We start from the raw sequence: 19,931 nt of genomic DNA, 5'->3' as shown, positions 1-19,931 counted from the left end.
TAGTTGTTCTATCCAGTAAATTTTTACAATTCAGCAGATAATAAGCTTTAGGGTTAGTTCACCTCAAAATGAAAATTGTTGACATTTACCCATCCTCATATTATTCCAAACTTGTATGAGTTTCATGGTAACACTTTATTTTAGGGTCTCTTAACTAGTTGCTTATTAGCATGCATATTACTATAATAGTAATTGAGCACATATTAATGCCTTATTCTATATTCCTAATCCTGCCCAATACCTAAACTTAACAACTACCTTACTAACTGTTAATAAGCAGCAAATTAAGAATTTATTGAGGGTAAAGTCGTAGTTAATAGTGAATAAGTGTTACCTAGTTTCTTTTTTGTGTTGAACACAAAATATATTTTCAAGAATGTTACAACATGTAACCAAACAGTTGCTGGTAGCCACTGGCTTTCATAGTATATATATTTTTTTCATACTATGGAAGTCAATGGCTATCAGCAACTATTTGGTTATCCACATTCTTCAAAATACAGGGTTCGTACGGGTGCTTGAAATCCTTGAAAATGCTTGAATTTTAACAGTGTTTTCAAGGTTTGAAAAGTGCTTGGATTTTGGATAAAGTGCTTGAAAATGCAGTTGCATTGGTTTCATATATATAAAAAAATAATAATTCTTAATTTTTATTTTTTTTTACATAAAATAAGCTACAGCTCCGCTTTAGTCCGCGCGTGTGATCTGTCTGTCTTTGACGCGCGCACTCTGATGGAACCGAGCCGGAGATAAAAACACGTCGGGAGGTTGCCGCTTCGGAGTGAGCCTTGGCTTGAAAAGGACAAATACAAATTATGGTTAAAATAATGTAAAGTCTCCTGTAAATTCTGCTTTTTTTCATGGGAGAGTCTGTGCTTTCAAGCAAAAATGCTCATGCTCAGTTAAATTAAATATGTTTAGACTCTCACGATTAAAGTGAAATAATAAAATAAAACATTTCAAAGTCAAACTGCAGGGCGGGTGTTTTTAATATTAATTTATCTCTGAAGTGAACCGACTTCCTTGGCATTTTCGTTTGATCTCATCGATGTACAGTATAATGTCTGAAAGTACCATTTATGAGCACAGCTCTGCTTTGTGTTCAGCCGTTACCGGGGAAACCGCTGTATCAATATAGCTCCAAAAGCGCCACCTAGTGGCAGACAGAACCTCATATTTTAGCCTTTAAACTATTTTTAAGAAATAAAGGAAAGGGACGAGTCAAAAGTGTAAAGAATTATTTTAATTTAAAGCACACAAGACATCTTACTGTTTAAATGTTTTAGATTTTGGAAGGCTAATTTTTGGAAAAAAAAATTGGAAGCTTTTTGTTCTGAGCAAAAACAGCAGGCGGGCTTATTGAAAGTGCAAATTAATCCTCTGCCATCAAAGCTGCTGAAAAACTAAATTATTCTTTATACTTCTGTCTCATCCCTTTTAGTTATTTCTTAAAAATATTTTAAAGGCTGAAATGTTAAGCTTGTCACTTTATGGTTTAATATGTTACCATAGACGTTGCCCTTCCCCACTCATATAGAATTTTTTTTATTTTATTTGTGTAGGTCTTAAAAAGCCTTACGTTTTATTTTAAAAATCCTTGTGGTACCCTGTAAATTATTTCTTTCTTTCTTTTTTATTTTATAATTTATATACTTTATGTTGGCTATTTATATTATGCAATGCTATATGCGATCCAGACCAGTGGTTTTTAATAGCACAGTAACATCTGATTTAAAGTGAAAAACTCAAGTGTGTGTGTGTGTGTGTGTATGTAAACATGTAATTTACCACAGTTTAAAGTGCTGGAAAATCTTGAAAGTGCTTGAAAAGTGCTTGAATTTGGGAAAGGTGTAAAAACCCGGAAAATATCCTCTATATTCAACAGAAGAAAGAAACTCATACAGGTTTGACACAACATAAGGGTGGGTAAATGACATTTTTCATTTTTGGATGAACAAGCCCTTTAATTATGGATTATTACTGGCAAACTCACCAGATGTGCTGCTGCCAGTGTTGAATATTATGTGAACCTATACAGTAGAGCATCTCCAAAAAAAAAAAAAAATTCTCATTAAGTAATTTTTCCATGATGACATAGCAGAACTTTGCCCTAAGGGTTGCTGCATTAAAGCACCATAAACAGTCTGCATTTTATTATAAAATATATAATAATGATATTTTGTTTCGTGAATAGTTTGTAAAATCGCTTGCATGGCATCCGTGTATGTAGTTTGTTAAAGCTGACATTGAAATGTTCCATGCATGACTGTTACTTTATGCTTTTAAACATGCCATCATCTGTTGGTAAGCTCATTGTCCTTTGATGTATTGCCTTCAGCACCTGTTGAGAAATATGTTTTGCAAATGCACATGCAAATGCACTCTCTCTCACACACACACACACACACACACAAAGATCAGACTTTACAGTACAGCTTAAGTGGGGAACTGACAAGGTAGCAGACAATACATGGAGAAAACATATTTCTCATTCTTTATACTGTTCAGTATTGTTGTGAAGATGAAGAGATTCACTTATGGAAGTTTCACTTGTCTTTTGTGTCTGGTAAGTGTTGTTAATGTCATATTCTCGTCTTTTTATTTTATGCATGATGTGAAGATGACATTGTCATCTGTGTGTATTCTGGTCTGCAAATGTTGTAGAGTCCAGACAATAATAATTGCAATATAATTATATATTGATTAAATACATATGTAATTATTTCAGTATTGAATTGTCATTGTTTAAATGTTAATAGTAATCATGCTTGTAGGTTTTATTACATAATGGAGAGAGAAAATTAATACATATGTATTAATATTTTTGTGTTCCTACTTTATCTAAAGGAATTGAATGCAACTTTGTTAATTATATGAAACTTGATCAGTTTTTTTTTTCTTCATCTGTTTAAACAGATGGTCTTAACAATTCATGGAGAGATCAAACCAGAGTATTTAGCAGCCGTTCAACAGGGACAGTTCATGCTTGACAAGAGAAACACCAGCACACTTTGGCAGGTACATAAATTACACCAATATATTTACAAATGTTTTCAGAATTTCCTGATTATTTCTAAAATGTATAGTTGCCTGAAGTATTTGTACATTTACATAATTTAAATGCAAAATCAAGAGGCATCTGCAAACAACTGATTTAAAATTTATCTTAGACATTTACATGCAATTAAATTTAACCAAATGTTTTTTATTTTTTTATTTAAGTCAGTTTCTCTGAACACAGATGTAGTTAATCACATTAACTAAAATGTGTAGGAACAATTTTCAATTTTTTTTGCAAGTAACATTGAATTAAACATGAAATTTTGATGTAGAAAGACTGAAATATTTTCTTGTCAAACCACTTTTGTATACACTAAACTATAGCTCAAAAGCTTTACGGCATTTACATAGGTTTATTTGATTTGTCATTCAGAATAGCACAACTCCAGAGTCCCATTATGTCTTGATGACAGTTATTCCCAAGACATTTAATGGCATGATCAGAAGAAAGAGGGATTGGTTGATTCCCCATGTCAGCATTCCAGAAAATGATAAAGGCCCGTTCCCAAAGGAAGTGGTGAAGGTGCATCTCTCTCCTATATGTCCTTTTTTGCTTCATCCTGTTTTTAATTTGCACATTATTGTCCTGTTTGCTCTGTCTTTTGTTTTAACATTTCACATTGTAAGTTCTAATCTTTGCTTTTATGTTTTGCTCCACAGATGAAGTCCACCGCTGCTGATTCCATGAGAATGATTTATAAAATCACAGGTGCAGGAGCAGATCAGCCTCCCAAGGGTCTTTTCACAGTGGACAAATATACAGGCATGTTATGGGTCACCAAAAGCCTGGACAGAGAGGAAACTGAAGAATACATTGTGAGTGACCTGAGGTTAAACAGTTTGAGTTTGCTTGTAACTTTACAGAAGTATTTTGCGTTGATAAATGCTGTATATTATGTGTGTCTGTGTGCAGCTCACAACTCATGCTTCAGCACAGGATCAAAGCTTCATTGAAACCCCTGTCAAACTCACCATCAAAGTTATTGACCAAAATGACAACAAACCCTTGTGTACCCAGGATCCTTTTATGGGAGAAGTCCCAGAAAGGGCAAAACAAAGTAGGATTCTTCTATCCTTCTCAGACTTTACATTTGTTTGACATAGCATAAAATACTGTTTTATGCTCCTACTGCAGATGCGCCCGTCATAAAAGTGACGGTAAAAGACATTGATGACCCAGAAACTGCAAATGGCATTGTGCGTTACAAGCTGGTAAGACAGGAACCCAACGGTGGGGTGTTTCACATTGACTCAGCCAGTGGAGTCATCAGCCTGGCCACTATAGGCATTTTGGACAGAGAGGTAATAAATCTGTGTTTGTTTACATAAAGACTGAAATGAACTAAATTGTATTAAAGCTGTTAAAATCTTTGTTGTTGTTGTTGTTGTTAATATATAAACCTAGTAAAGCTGAAATAAAATATAAATATTAAAACTAGAATTAGAAATGTTGCTTTGGCAACTAAATTAAAGCACCAAAATTACTTAAAGGGGTCATCGGATGCAAAATTCACTTTACAAGTTGTTTGAACATAAATGTGTGTTGGAAGTGTGTGTACACATCCATCCTATAATGATAAAAATCCACCCAGTGGTTATTTTAAAATCCCCTTTCTCAAATCAGGCTGTTTTGAGATTCCTGTCAGAATGACGTAGTTCTGTACAGGCCACTCCTACGATAGTTGATTGACAGGTCCATCTTACTTTAGACCCGCCCTGAGTGAGCTGAGAGCTGTCCACCATTGTGTCAACTCCGGTGCCGGGGAAGACAAGAATGTCTCAGATTAAGCAATTGAGGTGTTTAGTTGTTGGGTGTAATAATGAACATAGCAGTCATCATTTACTCCCGACATCAGAGCCGCTGAAGACGCAGAGGATTAACGTTACTTTAATTTTTGAAGGAAATGCGCCAATCCCGATCTGCCTAAATGTGTCTGTTTGCACAAATCATTCAGCTTCATCTACTGAAGAAATAAATACAGTGGGGCAAAAAAGTATTTAGTCAGCCACCAATTGTGCAAATTCTCCCACTTAAAAAGATGAGAGAGGCCTGTAATTTTCACCATAGGTATACCTCAACTATGAGAGACAAAATGAGAAAAAAAAATCCAGAAAATCACATTGTAGGATTTTTAAAGAATTAATTGGTAAATTCCTCAGTAAAATAAGTATTTGGTCACCTACAAACAAGCAAGATTTCTGGCTCTCACAGACCTGTAACTTCTTCTTTAAGAGGCTCCTCTGTCCTCCACTCGTTACCTGTATTAATGGCATCTGTTTGAACTCGTTATCAGTATAAAAGACACCTGTCCACAACCTCAAACAGTCCAACTCCAAACTCCACCATGGCTAAGACCAAAGAGCTGTCAAAGGACACCAGAAACAAAATTGTAGACCTGCACCAGGCTGGGAAGACTGAATCTGCAATAGGTAAGCAGCTTGGTGTGAAGAAATCAACTGTGGGAGCAATTATTAGAAAATGGAAGACATACAAGACCACTGATAATCTCCTCGATCTGGGGCTCCACGAAGATCTCACCCGTGGGGTCAAAATGATCACAAGAACTGTGAGCAAAAATCCCAGAACCACACGGGGACCTAGTGAATGACCTGCAGAGAGCTGGGACCAAAGTAACAAAGGCTACCATCAGTAACACACTGCGCCGCCAGGGACTCAAATCCTGCAGTGCCAGACGTGTGCCCCTGCTTAAGCCAGTACATGTCCGGCCCGTCTGAAGTTTGCTTGAGAGCATTTGGATGATCATATGGTCAGATGAAACCAAAATAGAACTTTTTGGTAAAAACTCAACTTGTCGTGTTTGGAGGAGAAAGAATGCTGAATTACATCCAAAGAACACTATACCTACTGTGAAGCATGGGGGTGGAAACATCATGCTTTGGGGCTGTTTTTCTGCAAAGGGACCAGGACGACTGATCCGTGTAGATGAAAGAATGAATGGGGTATTGAGATGAAATTTTGTTATTGACCAAATACTTATTTTCCACCATAATTTGCAAATAAATTCTTTAAAAATCCTACAATGTGATTTTCTGGATTTTTTTTTCTTATTTTGTCTCTCAAGTGGGAGAACTTGCACAATTGGTGGCTGATTAAATACTTTTTTTGCCCCACTGTATAAGGTTTTTTTTTTTATGAAACTTTGCAAATAGCCTTTCCTAATAATGTGCTAGTTACCCAGTTTCGCAGCTGAAGTTTACAGTCTGCTCGTCACCCCACGGAAGAGAGGGGCGGGGTCAGCAGAGCTCATTAGCATTTAAAGCGACATTGACTAAAAAAACAGCTTGCTGAAAACAGCTGATTTTGACAGGGTAAAAAGGGTGTTTTTTACACTACCATTGAGAAATTTTTAACCAAAGTATGTTATAGACTTTTCATTAAAACCCTAAAGAATCATATCAACTTGTGGAAAATGTGCATCCAATGACCCCTTTAAAACAGCAATAAAAATAAAGCTAAACTTAAATTGAATTTGAATTGAGGTAGCAAAAAGGATGGAGAATTGCAATTCAAATTAAATTTTGACTAGAATTAAAATAATTTGAAATTAATATATAATCTTAAAATGTCAATTTTTAAATTTGAAAAGGAAAGTTCATCAAGACAAACTTTTGAATTATGGCTTGAAAAGGTGTAAATGTTTTAAAATTCCAATGCTTTGCAGTCCAATCCAATTCAAATTCCAATTCACATTCTAACTCATGAAATGAAAGGGAGCCAAATTTAAAATTTTGGCCAGATTAGGTTTGTCAAGTCAAGTCAAGTCACCTTTATTTATATAGCACTTTTAACAATACAGATTGTGTCAAAGCAGCTTTACAGTATCAAATAGGAAAATAGTGTCACGCTTATCTGATTAACTGAGCAAAAGGTCTAATGTTAACTTACACAGTGACTCAACTTTTATACAAGTTGTTCAGGAAATCTACATAATGACAGAAAGACATAATGTACATTAATGTCGCATTAAGCTTTTGAACAGACCGGCCCTTCTCCTGCTGTGTTCCCAGACACTAGTAATAAAATAGTTAAAGTTTACTGCTTAATATTTTTGTGGAAACCGTTATGCATTTTGGTAAATTTGAGCAAAATTATTAATTTAAACTTTTTTTAAATGTAAAAAAAAAAAAAACATATTGACCTCAAACTTTTGAATGCTGATATTGTTTCAGAACCATCATCTGAACACGGCTGTCTTTTTTGTCATCTCTGTGATAACAGAATCAAGCTGTGTATAAGCTGGCTGTGGAAGCAGCAGATATGGATGGTCACGGTCTTTCTTCCACCTGTATGGTCATCATCAAAATTACTGATAGCAATGATCACGCCCCTAAGTTCCGCCTAAAAAAGGTACGTTCATTTTTGGATTTAGACTGAATTTTCCACACACATCTGATGTTGAGTAGCTCTGAAACGGTCTGTTTGTGTGTGTTTTGACAGTATGAGGGTACAGTACAAGAAAATAAGGCTGAGGAAATTGTTGCGAAGTTGTATGTCACAGATAGAGATGAGCCTTTAACTGCAAACTCAGTGGCAAAGTTCACCATCATCCAGGGCAATGAGAAAGGGTTCTTCAACATCAGCACCGGCCCCAGCGGGATGGAGGGAATCATCATGACATCAAAAGTGAATATACATTCATATATCAAACACACTTGAACTTAGACCCTAATGTTTGAATGTAATGAAATTAATAGTTTTTTCAACTATTAGTAACACTAAAAGACATTTATAATCTTACAAAATATTTTTATAAAAAAAATGCTTAATAATGCTTATAATTATCAAACAATACGGAAAATGTTTTATCATGGTTTCCACAAAAATATTAAGCTGCAAAACTGTTTTCAAGATTCATAAGTAATATTTCTTGAGGAACAAATCAGCATATTAGAATGGTTTCTGAAACATTATGAAAATTCAGCTTACAGACCCCAGACTTTTTGTCTAATAGAGTGAGTTTTTTTTCACGGGCACTCACATTTTCCTCAGAAAATGAAATGAAATTATATTTGTCCATATATTTTTAGGGTCTGGACTTCGAGCAGACCAACAGTTTCTCTCTGCTGGTGGTGGTCAAGAACGAGGTTCCTTTTGCTGTTCCTTTGGCCACCTCCACTGCTACCGTCACCATCACAGTGCAGGATGTAAATGAGCCGCCTGTCTTTGAACCTGCGGAGAAACAGATCATGTTTCATGAGGACCTCAAAGTGGGCAGCACTATCTCCAAATACACAGCCAGTGACCCAGATACTGCTAGAGAGCAGAAAATAAGGTTTTACATGGATACACACGAAAACCCCCCCAAAAAACACACAATTATACTGTCGTATCATAAAAACCCTTTTTTGTGTATTACCCAGCAGGGTATTTATCATTAAAAGCATTACAACATTCTTATTATTTGAAATAAAGCTGAAATCAAATAAAATTGTAATATTAGATGAAAAACTTGAACTAAAAAATTAGAAATGTTGAAAATTGAAGCACTAAACGTACAAACTAAAACTAAAACAAAAAATAAATTAAACCTAAATACAAATATAAAAAAGTAACAAAAGCACATCCAAACAAAACCATGGTATTGCTATTGTAAGAACCAAACTTTTTGCGTATTGTTGTGTATTTGGTAAGCACCAAATGTCTGTCATGTGTTCATTTCTGTCACATATTTGTGTGTTGTGATATCAGATATAAGTTGCTGCAAGACATTGCAAACTGGCTGGAGATCGCAGAGGACACTGGACTCATCAAAGTCAGGAGCTCACTGGACAGAGAGGCCCCGTTCATAAGAAATGAACAGTACACGGTCTTAGTACTGGCTTATGACAATGGTAATTTAAATAAAGCTCCCAGTGCCTAAAGACTAGGAATAGTTCACTCAAAAATGAAAATTTGCTGAAAAGTTACTCATCCTCAGGCCATCCAAGATGTAGATGAGTTTGTTTCTTTAGGAGAAATGTAGCATTGCAACACTTGCTCACCAATGGATCCTCTGCAGTGAATGGGTGCCGTCAGAATGAGAGTCCAAACAGCTGATAAAAACATCACAAGAATCCACAAGTAACCCATTTCTCCAAATCTGTTCTGACGAAGAACTCATCTTCATCTTGGATGGCCTGAGGGCGAGATATTCTGCAAATGTTCATTTTTGGAATCAATCTGAAGCTAAAAAATCTGAGCGTGTGCCCATCACATACTATGCGATTTTCTGTGAAATTTGTCAAATGAAATCTGAAAAACTCAAGTAGTGTATTCAAGCCTTTAGGATAGTCCACCCAAAAATGAAATTTCTGTTATCTACTCATTTTTGTGTTAATCAAAACACATCTGAGGTTGGCTTTAGACAGGTTGTGTGGACTGCTTTATTTATTTGTTTCTGTAGATGACGAGCCCGCCACAGGAACAGGCACATTAGTGATTAAGCTGTTGGACATTAATGACAACGCTCCAGTGCTGGAGGAGCACAGAGTCCTGATGTGTCTCATCGAACCGAAACCCGTCCGTCTGACCATCACAGACCCAGACGGCCCAGAAAACGGCCCACCCTTCACCATAGAGCTAAATACAGAATATCAAAGCAACTGGACTATCATCAGCAACTCCAGCAGTAGGACTGGTTTAGCTCACATTAAGTTTTGTTAATCTGTTGTGAATATATTGTGATGTCTCACACTTCTGCTCTCCCCTCGTTTCTCAGGCAGTGTGGTGTTGCTGAAGCCGCTCAGACGTCTGGCTCTTGGCGAATATAGCCTGGTATTGCGTATGTATGACTCCAAGAGGTTATTTCAGAACAGTTCTATCATAGTGGAGGTGTGTGACTGTAAGGGTGATGACGTTACCTGCTCCAGCGGCATATATGCTGCTGCTGCCATCACTCTGTCCATCTATGTGCTAGCGGCCATCTTATGCTTTCTTGGTAAGCAAACAACCTATCATTATGAGTCTCTAAATGTGAATATATATTTATATATATTATTTTATAATATGTGACCCTGGACCACAAAACCAGTCTTAAGTCGCTGGTATATTTGTAGCAATAGCCAAAAATACAGTGTATGGGTTAAAATTATTGATTTTTCTTTTATGCCAAAAATCATTAGGACAATAAGTAAAGATCATGTTACATGAAGATATTTTGTAAATTTACTACTGTAAATATATCAAAACCTAATTTTTGATTAGTAATATGCATTGCTAAGAACTTCATTTGGACAACTTTAAAGGCGATTTTCTCAATATTTAGATTTTTTTGCACCCTCAGATTCCAGATTTTCAAATAGTTGTATCTCGGCCAAATATTGTCATATCATGACAAACCATAAATGAATGGAAAGCTTATTTATTCAGCTTTCAGATGATGTATAAATCTCAATTTCATAAAATTGACGCTTATGACTGGTTTTGTGGTCCAGGGTCACATATATATATATTATAATAATTTTGTGAGTGATTTATTTTTTTATTTTTTAAATAAAATGTTATATTCACCAAAGGTTTTGTTTAATAAAAATACATAATAATTTTATTTTAATGTATTGCTGTTTTAATCCATTTTAAAATGTGCAAAGCTGAATTTGATTAAAAAAAAAATCAGGATTCTTTGATAAATATAAAGTTCAAAAGAGTGGCATTTATTTGAAAATAGTCCAGACTTTCACAGTTACAAAAGATTACTCTCACTTCAGATCAATTTAATACCTCCTTGTGAAAAAGTATTAATTTCTATAAAGTATTAATCTATAAATACATACAGTATATGTGTGTGTATTTTCATGATTATAATGATGCTGGCCTTTAAAGTCACTACTAATAACAGTTATGATTTTCAAAAAATGTTTCCTTTTTTTCTATAGTGCTGTTACTGTTGCTTCTTCTCCTGAAGAGGAGATGTGGGAGAAAAGTTCAGTGGGAACAGTTCAACCATAGAGACGAAGACAGGGACAATATTTTATGTTACAGTGAGGAAGGAGGAGGCGAACAGGACCAGGTGCACAAGCTCTTCCACATATCATGTTCAATTAGCTTTACTTTTGTCGAGTCTTATCAGTGTTTATGTTGTGTATGTACATGTGTATTACAGGATTTTGATATGGCCCTATTGTGCAGCAGACTAGAGGTTTCCTCTACTGATATTGCCCCAATGGCCTCACCAACGGTCTTCTATCGGCAACATCCAGATGAGACTGAAGATATCGAAAGCTTCATTTATGAGGTATAGTAAGAGTGTTTATGTGTATCTGCATAACAGTCAGCATGATTTCTGCACGTTCAACATGCATGTTGGCCCTGGGTTTGAATCAACAAAAAATCCTGAAAAGCATCCACAACCAAATCACCATCATCAAAAGTTACATGCATGTGTTAAATACTGGACTCTGTGTTTCTGTAGAATTTGTGCACAGCAAATGATGACCACTATGTGGCACCGTATGACTCCGTGCTGGTGTTTGCTCATGAGGGCGAGGGGTCTGAATCCGGATCTCTCAGCTCTCTGCAATTGTCCATCAGTGATGGAGATCAGGACTTCCAGCATCTGCAGAACTGGGGACCTCAGTTCAGAAGACTGGCTGATATGTTTGCTGGAGGAGAAGAAGAGTGATATGTGCTCTGATTACTATATAGGAGTATGTATATAAAAGTGTGATGTGAAATGTGTTACCAGATATGGTGCAAGTCATTAAAGGAATATAGTTCTCCCAAAAATGAAAATGTGCTGAAAATTGACTCGCCTTCAGGGCATCTGAGATGTAGATGAGTTTGTTTCTTCATATAAACAGTTTTGAAGAAATGTATTATTACATTACTTGCTCATTAATGGATCCTCTGCAGTGAATGGGTGCCGCCAGAATGAGAGTCCAAACAGCTGATAAAATCATCACAATAGTCCTCATGTAATCCACACGACTTTTCGCTTCACAAGATGATAATTGATAAACTGGAGTTGTGTGGATTATTGTGATGTTTTTAATCAGCTGTTTTGACTCTCTTCTGACGGCACCCATTCACTAAATGCAAGTGATATAATACGAAATTGCTCCAGATCTGTTCTGATGAAGAAACAAACTCACTGCCACAGTATGGTGGATCTTGTTTTGTTTTTTTTTAACACATTTTATATTTGCATTATGCAACTGAAGCTGTTGAATTGACTGAATGTAAGACAAGCACCTGTAATTGAATTTTTATTCTGCATGAGTTAATGTAAGTTGTTTACTGAAGATTTTACTTTTTGTTTAATACAGTACTTTATCTCATTATATTGTTGTATTTACTTTTTATTGTATAAAATGCATAATGTTTGTTCAATTATCAATAAACACTGCTTTAGCAATATATATAATTTTTATGCTATTTGAACTTTTTTTATTTTAATTATTAAAAATTTGAATTTATAAAGCTTACTTTAAACGATAAGATTCATATCAGCCAATATGAAACTATGACTCTAAACAACCTTTGATCAGATCCTGACAAATCACACATCAGGACTCTCCCTATTGGGCGGGCTTTAAGAGCAAGACCCTGAGAAAGAACTTTGACCCTGTATTTCACGAAGACAGAGGTTCGTCTTAAAGTTAATCCATATATTTGAATGCTTGTTGACTCGTTTTGCACTGATTTAGAAAGGCGTCTCGTATATAATGCCTGGGATTCCAGAGGTAAGTTATACATTACTTCACTCGTAAATCCATAATAGACTTGTATTAAATTGTCTGTGATCAAGCATGACTGTAAATGCTACAGTATACTGTATGTAGGCTATGTTAACCAATCAGATGAACTACTCAACAAAAACTCAAAATCAAATCCAAATCAAGTCCATTTGTTGTTGTGCTTACTCATGATGTCACTTCTTTTGTTCCCAGATGAATCAGAACATGTTCCAGGAGGGGCTGCATCAGGTGTTTTTTAAGGAACGCCCTTTGCCCCACGCTGTTCCCGCTGACGACTCCACAGCTGGAGAGCTGATGGAAGACAGACTGGTCCGCTGGTTTGGGACAGTGGTCAACACCCGCCTTCTCCTGTCTGGGGTAACAAAATCTAGTTTAACTGTCATAGACTCCCAACAATTTAATGAATACATATGCTCACAGGTCAGCTTCACCTTCAGTTTTCGGTTTGACCAGGGTTATAATTGTTAACTAAAACTAAAACCATAGAAAACGTTCCTATTACTTGAAACTTAAAATAATTCCATTTCAGCTTGTTACCAGGGCGACATTTCTCATTTTTGTTTAGTTTAACATGAAATGCTAAAATAACTAAAACAAATAAAATTAAGAAAAACATTATAGACATTAAAAAACTTTTAAAAAATGACAAAAAGACATAACAAAAAAACTAAAAGTTTAAAAAAAATAAAAATTTGAAAATATCTTACTCAAATTATTAACAAAATCTATAAAACTATATCAATGATACTAAAATAACATAGTTTGACAAATGATAGCAGTATCATCAGTGATATTTACCATGTTTTTTTGACTTATCATTTGACCGGACTGCCAAAAGTTGACATAAACTGGATCAAAGATTTAAAAAATAACCATTTTATTTTCAAAATGAATGCCACTTGCTGTATTAAACAAACATTATGGCAGCATGGCATACTAATATTTGAAACTTTTATTAATGCATTCACATACAATTTTATTTTGACCAATAGAAGACAGTATATACTGTAGCCTAATTCTTGCTTTTGTTCATCTTTTCTCTCTTTCTCTTTCAGGTTGTTCAGATTTTCAGCGCTGCCTTCTGTGTTCTTTCCACTTTCTCTTATACCTGTTTGACTTTCAGCTGTTCTGCGTCTATGACAGCTCCAATATGGTGTAGCCTTTTTGTAAGTGCTCCGGTTAACATTTCTGGTTCCTAAATTTGACAGTCAATAAATCAGAACAAAGCAATGATCAGTCTGACATGCTACAGTACTGTTACTAATTAGTTGTTTTCTGTCTTATACGTATCTGTTTATGTCTCAGTTTCTAGCCACGGGGTCACTTGCAATTGATGTCCAAAGGAAACCCAAAAAATTCAAAGTAAGCTTGTTTTATGTATTTTTTTTTTTTTTTATAACCTTGATGATTTTCCTTTTGTCTTTTTTTGAACAGTATCTTTTTTAACTCCATAAACATCTTTCTGTGAAATACTTAGCTTGAAAAATGTGTTTGAGCTCTCTTACTTTGAAATGAACGTCACTTGGTTTGATATTTTGTTTTCTAATGCAGTGATATTCAGATATTTGTGTCCAAATCAAATGTTTGTTGTGTAGTTTGGAATAACTGTATGAGTATATCCTTTATTATATAAAGTCAATAGGCTTCCTGTGTGCTTGTTTGAGTAAAGTGTGATCTCTGCTGTTGTAGGTCATGACTCTGATGGGCCTGAATATCTTCAGCTTACTGTTTGGAGTTTGTTCTTTTGTCACCTTCTTTATTAAATCCTCACTAATGGAAAAGGCCACCCCTCAGCAGGTGCGTGTACAGAGACACTGCCACTCAATAAACCACTAGAATATACCACTGAAATGAGTTAATGGTCTCTCTCTCCATCTCTCTGTCTCAGCGCATTGGTGTGTATGTGCTGAAGGGCAGTGGTTTCGTGTCCATCCTCCAGTGCATGTTAGCAGCCATATACATGCTCTTTCTGATTTGGAAAGGTATTAAGTCCTACAGCACCCTCTACAGACAGGACTACATCAGCGTAATGCAGGTACAATATTCACACATTCAAGCTCTAGTCTAGAATATAGTTTTAGGAATGCAATAATAATGCAGGGTTTCTGCAAGTCTTAAAAAGCAAGTCTTAATTCACCAAATTCTACAAATTAAGGCATAAAAAGGTCTTAAAACTCGGAAGAAAGTCTTAAATTCATAAAGCCGTGGCATTAAATGTTGAATGCATTACTACTAATTAATATCTTCCTCAGTATTTTTTTGTTTTCCAGTGCAAATGTATAAACATTCTTAAATCAATATGCATTTGAGATGCAACATAAAACTTTCTAAGCAATTGAATACAATTGAGTGTATGCTTCAAACAAGAACTAATGTGTTTTAAAATATGAAAACTTAAGTTGAATGTTCTGAGTTCGATTGGCAGAATTTCTCAGAAAATAAGATTGCTTATCTTATGTGTAAATGTACCTTGATTCATGAATCTTCAGACATTTGCACGGGAAAACAGGACAAAAATACAGATGAAGAACATTACTTTTTTTGCAGTGTGATCATTTCGTTTTATAGCTAAGCTATTTTTGGTAAATTAAAAGAAAAAGTAATGATATATCTGTTGGAACTTGTATTTTCAACAATTTCAAACTTTGTGTTGCTAATACAACTCATTCTGTTCTCCCTGGACATTTACATTTAGAGAACATATTGAACTATTGTGTTCCCTACAGTTTATTCCTTAATTTTTCTTTAAAAATGCAGAAACCTTGTAATGTTTATTTTGTAGTTAATATAATATAGTTAAATCTGACTCTGTTTTTCTTAGAAATCAGATGAACACACAGATCCACTGCTGGAAAACGAACAGTTCAGCCTTTGAACGGTCGGTGGTCGGTGTGTGGAAACTTATGCAAACAAATTTATGGCTTATTTTATTTTATCAAGAGAATAAATACATTTTTAAGCATTTACACCCAGGTTCACAATGACAAATAATAGTGATATTGCAAAAACCTGACTACATATTTCCATTTGTGAAAATCCCAAACAATAATTTATATGTTACATTTTAATGCATAATTTATATACATTCAATACATATGCATGTCATTTGTGAGGATAACATGGACCCCATCAATGATTTTGTATGTTTATATATTTATGTACAATTATGTGTGGTTATTAAAAAGTCTTAAGATGTCCTTGTTGTGCCATTTCTGAAAGTCATGCTGTTGATTCTGTGAAGACAACATTAGATTAAAATTGACCATGTTTACTTTCTTAACAGTTGTTAAAGGGATAGTTCACCCAAGAATGACATTTTTTTTGAAGAATGTTGGTAACAGTTGCCGGTAGCCATAGACTTGCATACCTGTTTTTCCCATAATATGGAAGTCAATGGCTACCAGCAAAATGTCGTCTTCTGTGTTTAACAGAAGAGAGAAACTCTTAAAGGTTTGTAACCACTAGAGGGTGAGTAAATGATTTTTTGGTGAACTATCCCTTTAAGGGTCTTTCACAATTCACAATTCATGAATGCACAATTCATTAGTGGACATTATTTTAAAGAGAAAAATAATTATGCAAATGATTGCATATTAAAAATTTAATAACTCTATCCACTTCTGAAATGACTTTTCTGCATAGGCAATGGAAAATAATATCAATCAATAATGTCATAACCTACTTTTCACCAATCAAATACCAATGGATTTGGTCCTGGTTTACATAATTTCCTCATGAATATTCTGGAATATGTTATTACAGAAGTTGCATTGTAAATGCTGTCTCATGTTGTCCAATGCAGTTTTTACTCCTTTAATACATCATTTAATTTAATGCATCTTTGAACATCTTGCACAAGATACTGAAAATTAATGCGCTTTTGATTATTACCATAATGTGGATAAAAGAGATGAGATTTTACCAGATCTAGCTCAGACTTTCCCCACATACACAAACTTCACACATGAAAGCAAACCACTGAATATTTATGTATACAAATGCTCACACACACAGCTTCATTTCTTTATCAGTTCAGCATCCACATCCTCTTCAGGTTTAAGGGCGTGCCATTGAGCGATGGGTCTTCTTGGATTGGCTAACATATCTGACCAATGGCGTTGCTCTGTTCCTGTGCTGTTCAGTCCTATGAAAACCTTTCCAATGGCATCATTCTTCCCAATTTTGTCATAGTCCAGGACTGTTACCACAACCTGAACTTTCTAATAGGAGACAGAAGAATAGCTCAGAACCATTGTGTTCAGTTTCAGGAGACAGGCAGAAATATGGACACAAATGAAACTTCAACTCTACCTGAATCTGCTCAGATGGCACTTCAAAGCTAAATGATTCGTTGTAATACGGGTTCAGTGTGTTCTTCTTAATTGTGGTTTTCTTTTTCTTCAGCCTTTTGCCGTTCTGCATCAGGTGGATTTTTACATAAGGGTCTGTGGAACAGATAAATAATGTCCGAAATGGCATTTCAGATCTGTATTTTGAAATGTGTCCGTATATAATGTCGCACCACTTTTTCCACTCACCTGAGAGGCCACCCACATCCATTTTTTTGAGGTTTTTGGCCTCTAGAACGACAACAGTCAGCTTTCCAGCAGTCGGTACGTAGCGCAGAGACAAGCAAATATCACCTAACCGCTCATGCTGTTGAGTCAACAAGGAAAAGTCAGATATTATTTCATTCTTCATCCTGAAATCAACACATTTCTGTCACATGCTGGTACAAAGGTGTAATTCATAATTAAATCTGGAAATGGAATACATATAGAAATATTTCTGTTTTATTTCTATATTTAAAATGTTAAAATTGATAGAGCATTATCAGTGGTTGAACATATTTTTCAATATGAATTACTCATATACTTGCATAATAAATGTATATAATTTGTATATTTTACATGCATTATGTAAATATTAATATAATGTGTTAATGTCACACAAGTTTCACTTTTTTACCGTTAACAATTTAAGATCAGTATAACTGAGTATGAATAAATAGTTAGCCTAAATAAATGTATATTATTTAATGACATCTTATCAATTATATCCATATTTAAATATTAATAATTTTTTTACATGCATTTATTTAACTATGTAAATATGAAATTAACATTGTTAAAGTCGGATGTGAATATATATTAATATTATTTTCAAATGTGTTATAATAAATAATCTATAAAATTCTAATAATTAAAAAAAAAACATTTTTATGTTTTATTGCAAAGCTCGCTTGTGTTGGACTAAAGAAATCCCATTGTTTGGGTTCATTCCAATTCGCCTTGAATTCAACTATGCAATGTGACCTATTCAATTCAGATTCAGACTGAGCCATGAAAAAGTCTTTGGCCCAACCCTGCATGTATTCAAGATTCCTCACTCGTACCTCCTCTTTCTCTGCTTTCTGCAGATCTCTCCATTCCTCTGTAAGCTGACTGAAGTCCACTTTATTCATCTGCAGCCTCACATCCCCAATAGCATCATGTTTGGAGAAACGGTCAAAGTCATACACTGTCATGACCAGCGTCTTTCCTCCGAGCTCTGCATATGGAACCTGCAGACAGAATATATATGAGAGTATCCATATGTGTGACACATTTTAATGCAATTAAATGCATTATTGTCCCAACAGCACATTGTGAATTTGTATGCTGTGACCTCTATAACATTCTTGCCATGAAGGATTGTCTTTAGCAGTAACTAGATGTACCTTAAAGGTGAAGCGCTCATTAAAAGTCGGGTCCAGTGTTTTGCGGTGAACTTTTGTCTCAAACTTTTTCTTCTTGTCGGGGAGGAGGTAGACTTTCACATATGGATCCGAAGTGCCGCTCATATCCATAGCAGCAAGACCTTCTGCCTCAACCACACCTACAATTAACTGGACAAGAAAGAATATCATATTTATTCAAAATGATTCAGAATTTTAATTTTAAAATGAAGTTCTCCACATTACACTACAATAAAAGCCCTCTGCAGATAAAAACCCCTGCCGAAGCAAGTTTCTCTTTTTAATATGGATATTGATGACTGAATTAACGCTGGTTGCTGATTTGTATTCATACCGCGCTGTCAGTGAAGTTGTAGTCAAGGGTATAGTGAAGTTTTCCAAGTTTTGCAGCCTCTTTAGACTCAGAATCCTCTTCCTTGTGATCAGAATCAGTACCGCGATGAACATCCTGTAAATACAATATAAATCATTTGAATGTGTTAATAATTTAATTATTGGGGACCAATTTTCTGTGAGTGTGTATTAAAATGATTAACTTAGCAAATTTACTTCCAGACCTTGTTAACAATTATATATCACTTATAAATTATTATATACAAAATGAAAAGTAGATATTAGAATAGATGTGGTTTGGCATTGATAAAATGTGCGTGGAAAATAATAATAATAATTATACACACATTATATGTATGTGTGTGTGTGTGTGTGTGTGTGTGTATACACCCACTATATACACACACATCAATAATAAGTACCAGTTTTGTTCCGTCCTCTTTCACGTTTGACAGGTTAATGTTGTTCTTTTCATTTTTCTCTTTCCCACCCTTTTCCTTTTTCTTTTTAAATATCATCTTCTTGCAGAAACACAGGCAGCAGCTGAGTGTGATGAGGACTATGAGGAAGCTGAGGGCCACCAGAGCCCAGGATGGTACTGGAACAACACACACACACACACACACACACACACACACACACACAGAGAAACGACAATAAATACACAGGTGAGTCAGTGATTATGTGTGAGAGAGACTACTGTGTCTACTCACATGGGACTTTATGAAGCTCATTCAGAAACTTGCTTCTGACGCTATGAGCCAAACTCTCTGCGGTCGTAGTCTGAGGATGAACAGCCGTGGGTGGAGAACTCGCAGGTCCAGGTATCTTTGATCCATTCAGTGCTGGAGATGAGGAAGGACCAGCCAGCAGAGCATCACCTTCATGCATTCTGAGGACATGCAGTGGAGAAGTGCATTATCTGAAGAGTTGCATGTGACTTTATAAAGTTTTGAAGTCTCTAATAACCTTTGGCATTCGCACAGATGATAGTGAGCGTAATGCTGATGTACTGGAAGCTCATTATAAAGGCAAAGGCAGGTTCACATTCAGCGCACACAGCAGGTGACATGATGCTCCTTAACCTTGGATTATTTTGAGAAAT

General features: G+C 35.3%; 3 protein-coding genes across 3 annotated transcripts; 2 read left to right on the top strand and 1 right to left on the bottom strand.

The window, feature by feature from the left end:
• The first annotated feature begins 2,248 nt into the window (after nucleotides 1-2,248).
• Nucleotides 2,249-12,380, top strand: LOC131524482 (B-cadherin-like). Its single transcript, XM_058751625.1, has 15 exons — nucleotides 2,249-2,566; nucleotides 2,917-3,018; nucleotides 3,434-3,583; nucleotides 3,721-3,876; nucleotides 3,974-4,118; nucleotides 4,196-4,362; nucleotides 7,301-7,429; nucleotides 7,520-7,705; nucleotides 8,110-8,354; nucleotides 8,771-8,913; nucleotides 9,465-9,689; nucleotides 9,780-9,998; nucleotides 10,936-11,069; nucleotides 11,163-11,294; nucleotides 11,472-12,380. Exons 1-15 carry the CDS (start codon nucleotides 2,471-2,473, stop codon nucleotides 11,679-11,681), a joined length of 2,439 nt encoding a protein of 812 aa, XP_058607608.1. The 5' UTR covers nucleotides 2,249-2,470; the 3' UTR covers nucleotides 11,682-12,380.
• A 149-nt stretch (nucleotides 12,381-12,529) lies between these two features.
• On the top strand, nucleotides 12,530-15,928 carry si:dkey-30c15.13 (uncharacterized protein LOC558731 homolog). The gene is made up of 7 exons (XM_058752102.1): nucleotides 12,530-12,741; nucleotides 12,949-13,113; nucleotides 13,812-13,922; nucleotides 14,062-14,118; nucleotides 14,446-14,553; nucleotides 14,645-14,791; nucleotides 15,578-15,928. The coding sequence occupies exons 1-7, from the start codon at nucleotides 12,724-12,726 to the stop codon at nucleotides 15,629-15,631; spliced, it is 660 nt and encodes a 219-aa protein (XP_058608085.1). The 5' UTR covers nucleotides 12,530-12,723; the 3' UTR covers nucleotides 15,632-15,928.
• Nucleotides 15,929-16,772: 844 nt separating this feature from the next.
• On the bottom strand, nucleotides 16,773-19,717 carry syt1b (synaptotagmin Ib). The gene is made up of 8 exons (XM_058751891.1): nucleotides 19,540-19,717; nucleotides 19,249-19,424; nucleotides 18,828-18,941; nucleotides 18,476-18,643; nucleotides 18,152-18,319; nucleotides 17,295-17,412; nucleotides 17,068-17,201; nucleotides 16,773-16,877 (listed from the first exon to the last, which is right to left on the bottom strand). Exons 1-8 carry the CDS (start codon nucleotides 19,715-19,717, stop codon nucleotides 16,773-16,775), a joined length of 1,161 nt encoding a protein of 386 aa, XP_058607874.1.
• Nucleotides 19,718-19,931: the final 214 nt, after the last annotated feature.

This window comes from Onychostoma macrolepis, chromosome 18, assembly GCF_012432095.1.
Source record: "Onychostoma macrolepis isolate SWU-2019 chromosome 18, ASM1243209v1, whole genome shotgun sequence".
NCBI classification, from domain to species: Eukaryota; Metazoa; Chordata; class Actinopteri; order Cypriniformes; family Cyprinidae; genus Onychostoma; species Onychostoma macrolepis.
Note: the sequence above shows the minus strand (reverse complement) of the source record. Positions and strands in the feature narration are given on the sequence as shown.

What these genes read in the sequence shown, in the direction of transcription:
- si:dkey-30c15.13 (XM_058752102.1), top strand. An exon ending in AAAAGGCCACCCCTCAGCAG is followed by an intron (nt 14,554 to 14,644) that starts GTGCGTGTACAG and finishes TCTCTGTCTCAG; the next exon opens with CGCATTGGTGTGTATGTGCT. An exon ending in ACTACATCAGCGTAATGCAG is followed by an intron (nt 14,792 to 15,577) that starts GTACAATATTCA and finishes TGTTTTTCTTAG; the next exon opens with AAATCAGATGAACACACAGA.
- syt1b (XM_058751891.1), bottom strand. Translation starts at nt 19,717, where the DNA reads ATGCATGAAGGTGATGCTCTGCTGGCTGGTCCTTCCTCATCTCCAGCA. An exon ending in TGAGCTTCATAAAGTCCCAT is followed by an intron (nt 19,425 to 19,539) that starts GTGAGTAGACAC and finishes GTGTTGTTCCAG; the next exon opens with TACCATCCTGGGCTCTGGTG. An exon ending in AAGAGGACGGAACAAAACTG is followed by an intron (nt 18,942 to 19,248) that starts GTACTTATTATT and finishes TTGTATTTACAG; the next exon opens with GATGTTCATCGCGGTACTGA.
- LOC131524482 (XM_058751625.1), top strand. Translation starts at nt 2,471, where the DNA reads ATGGAGAAAACATATTTCTCATTCTTTATACTGTTCAGTATTGTTGTG. An exon ending in TATCATCAGCAACTCCAGCA is followed by an intron (nt 9,690 to 9,779) that starts GTAGGACTGGTT and finishes CTCGTTTCTCAG; the next exon opens with GCAGTGTGGTGTTGCTGAAG. An exon ending in GGCCATCTTATGCTTTCTTG is followed by an intron (nt 9,999 to 10,935) that starts GTAAGCAAACAA and finishes TTTTTTCTATAG; the next exon opens with TGCTGTTACTGTTGCTTCTT.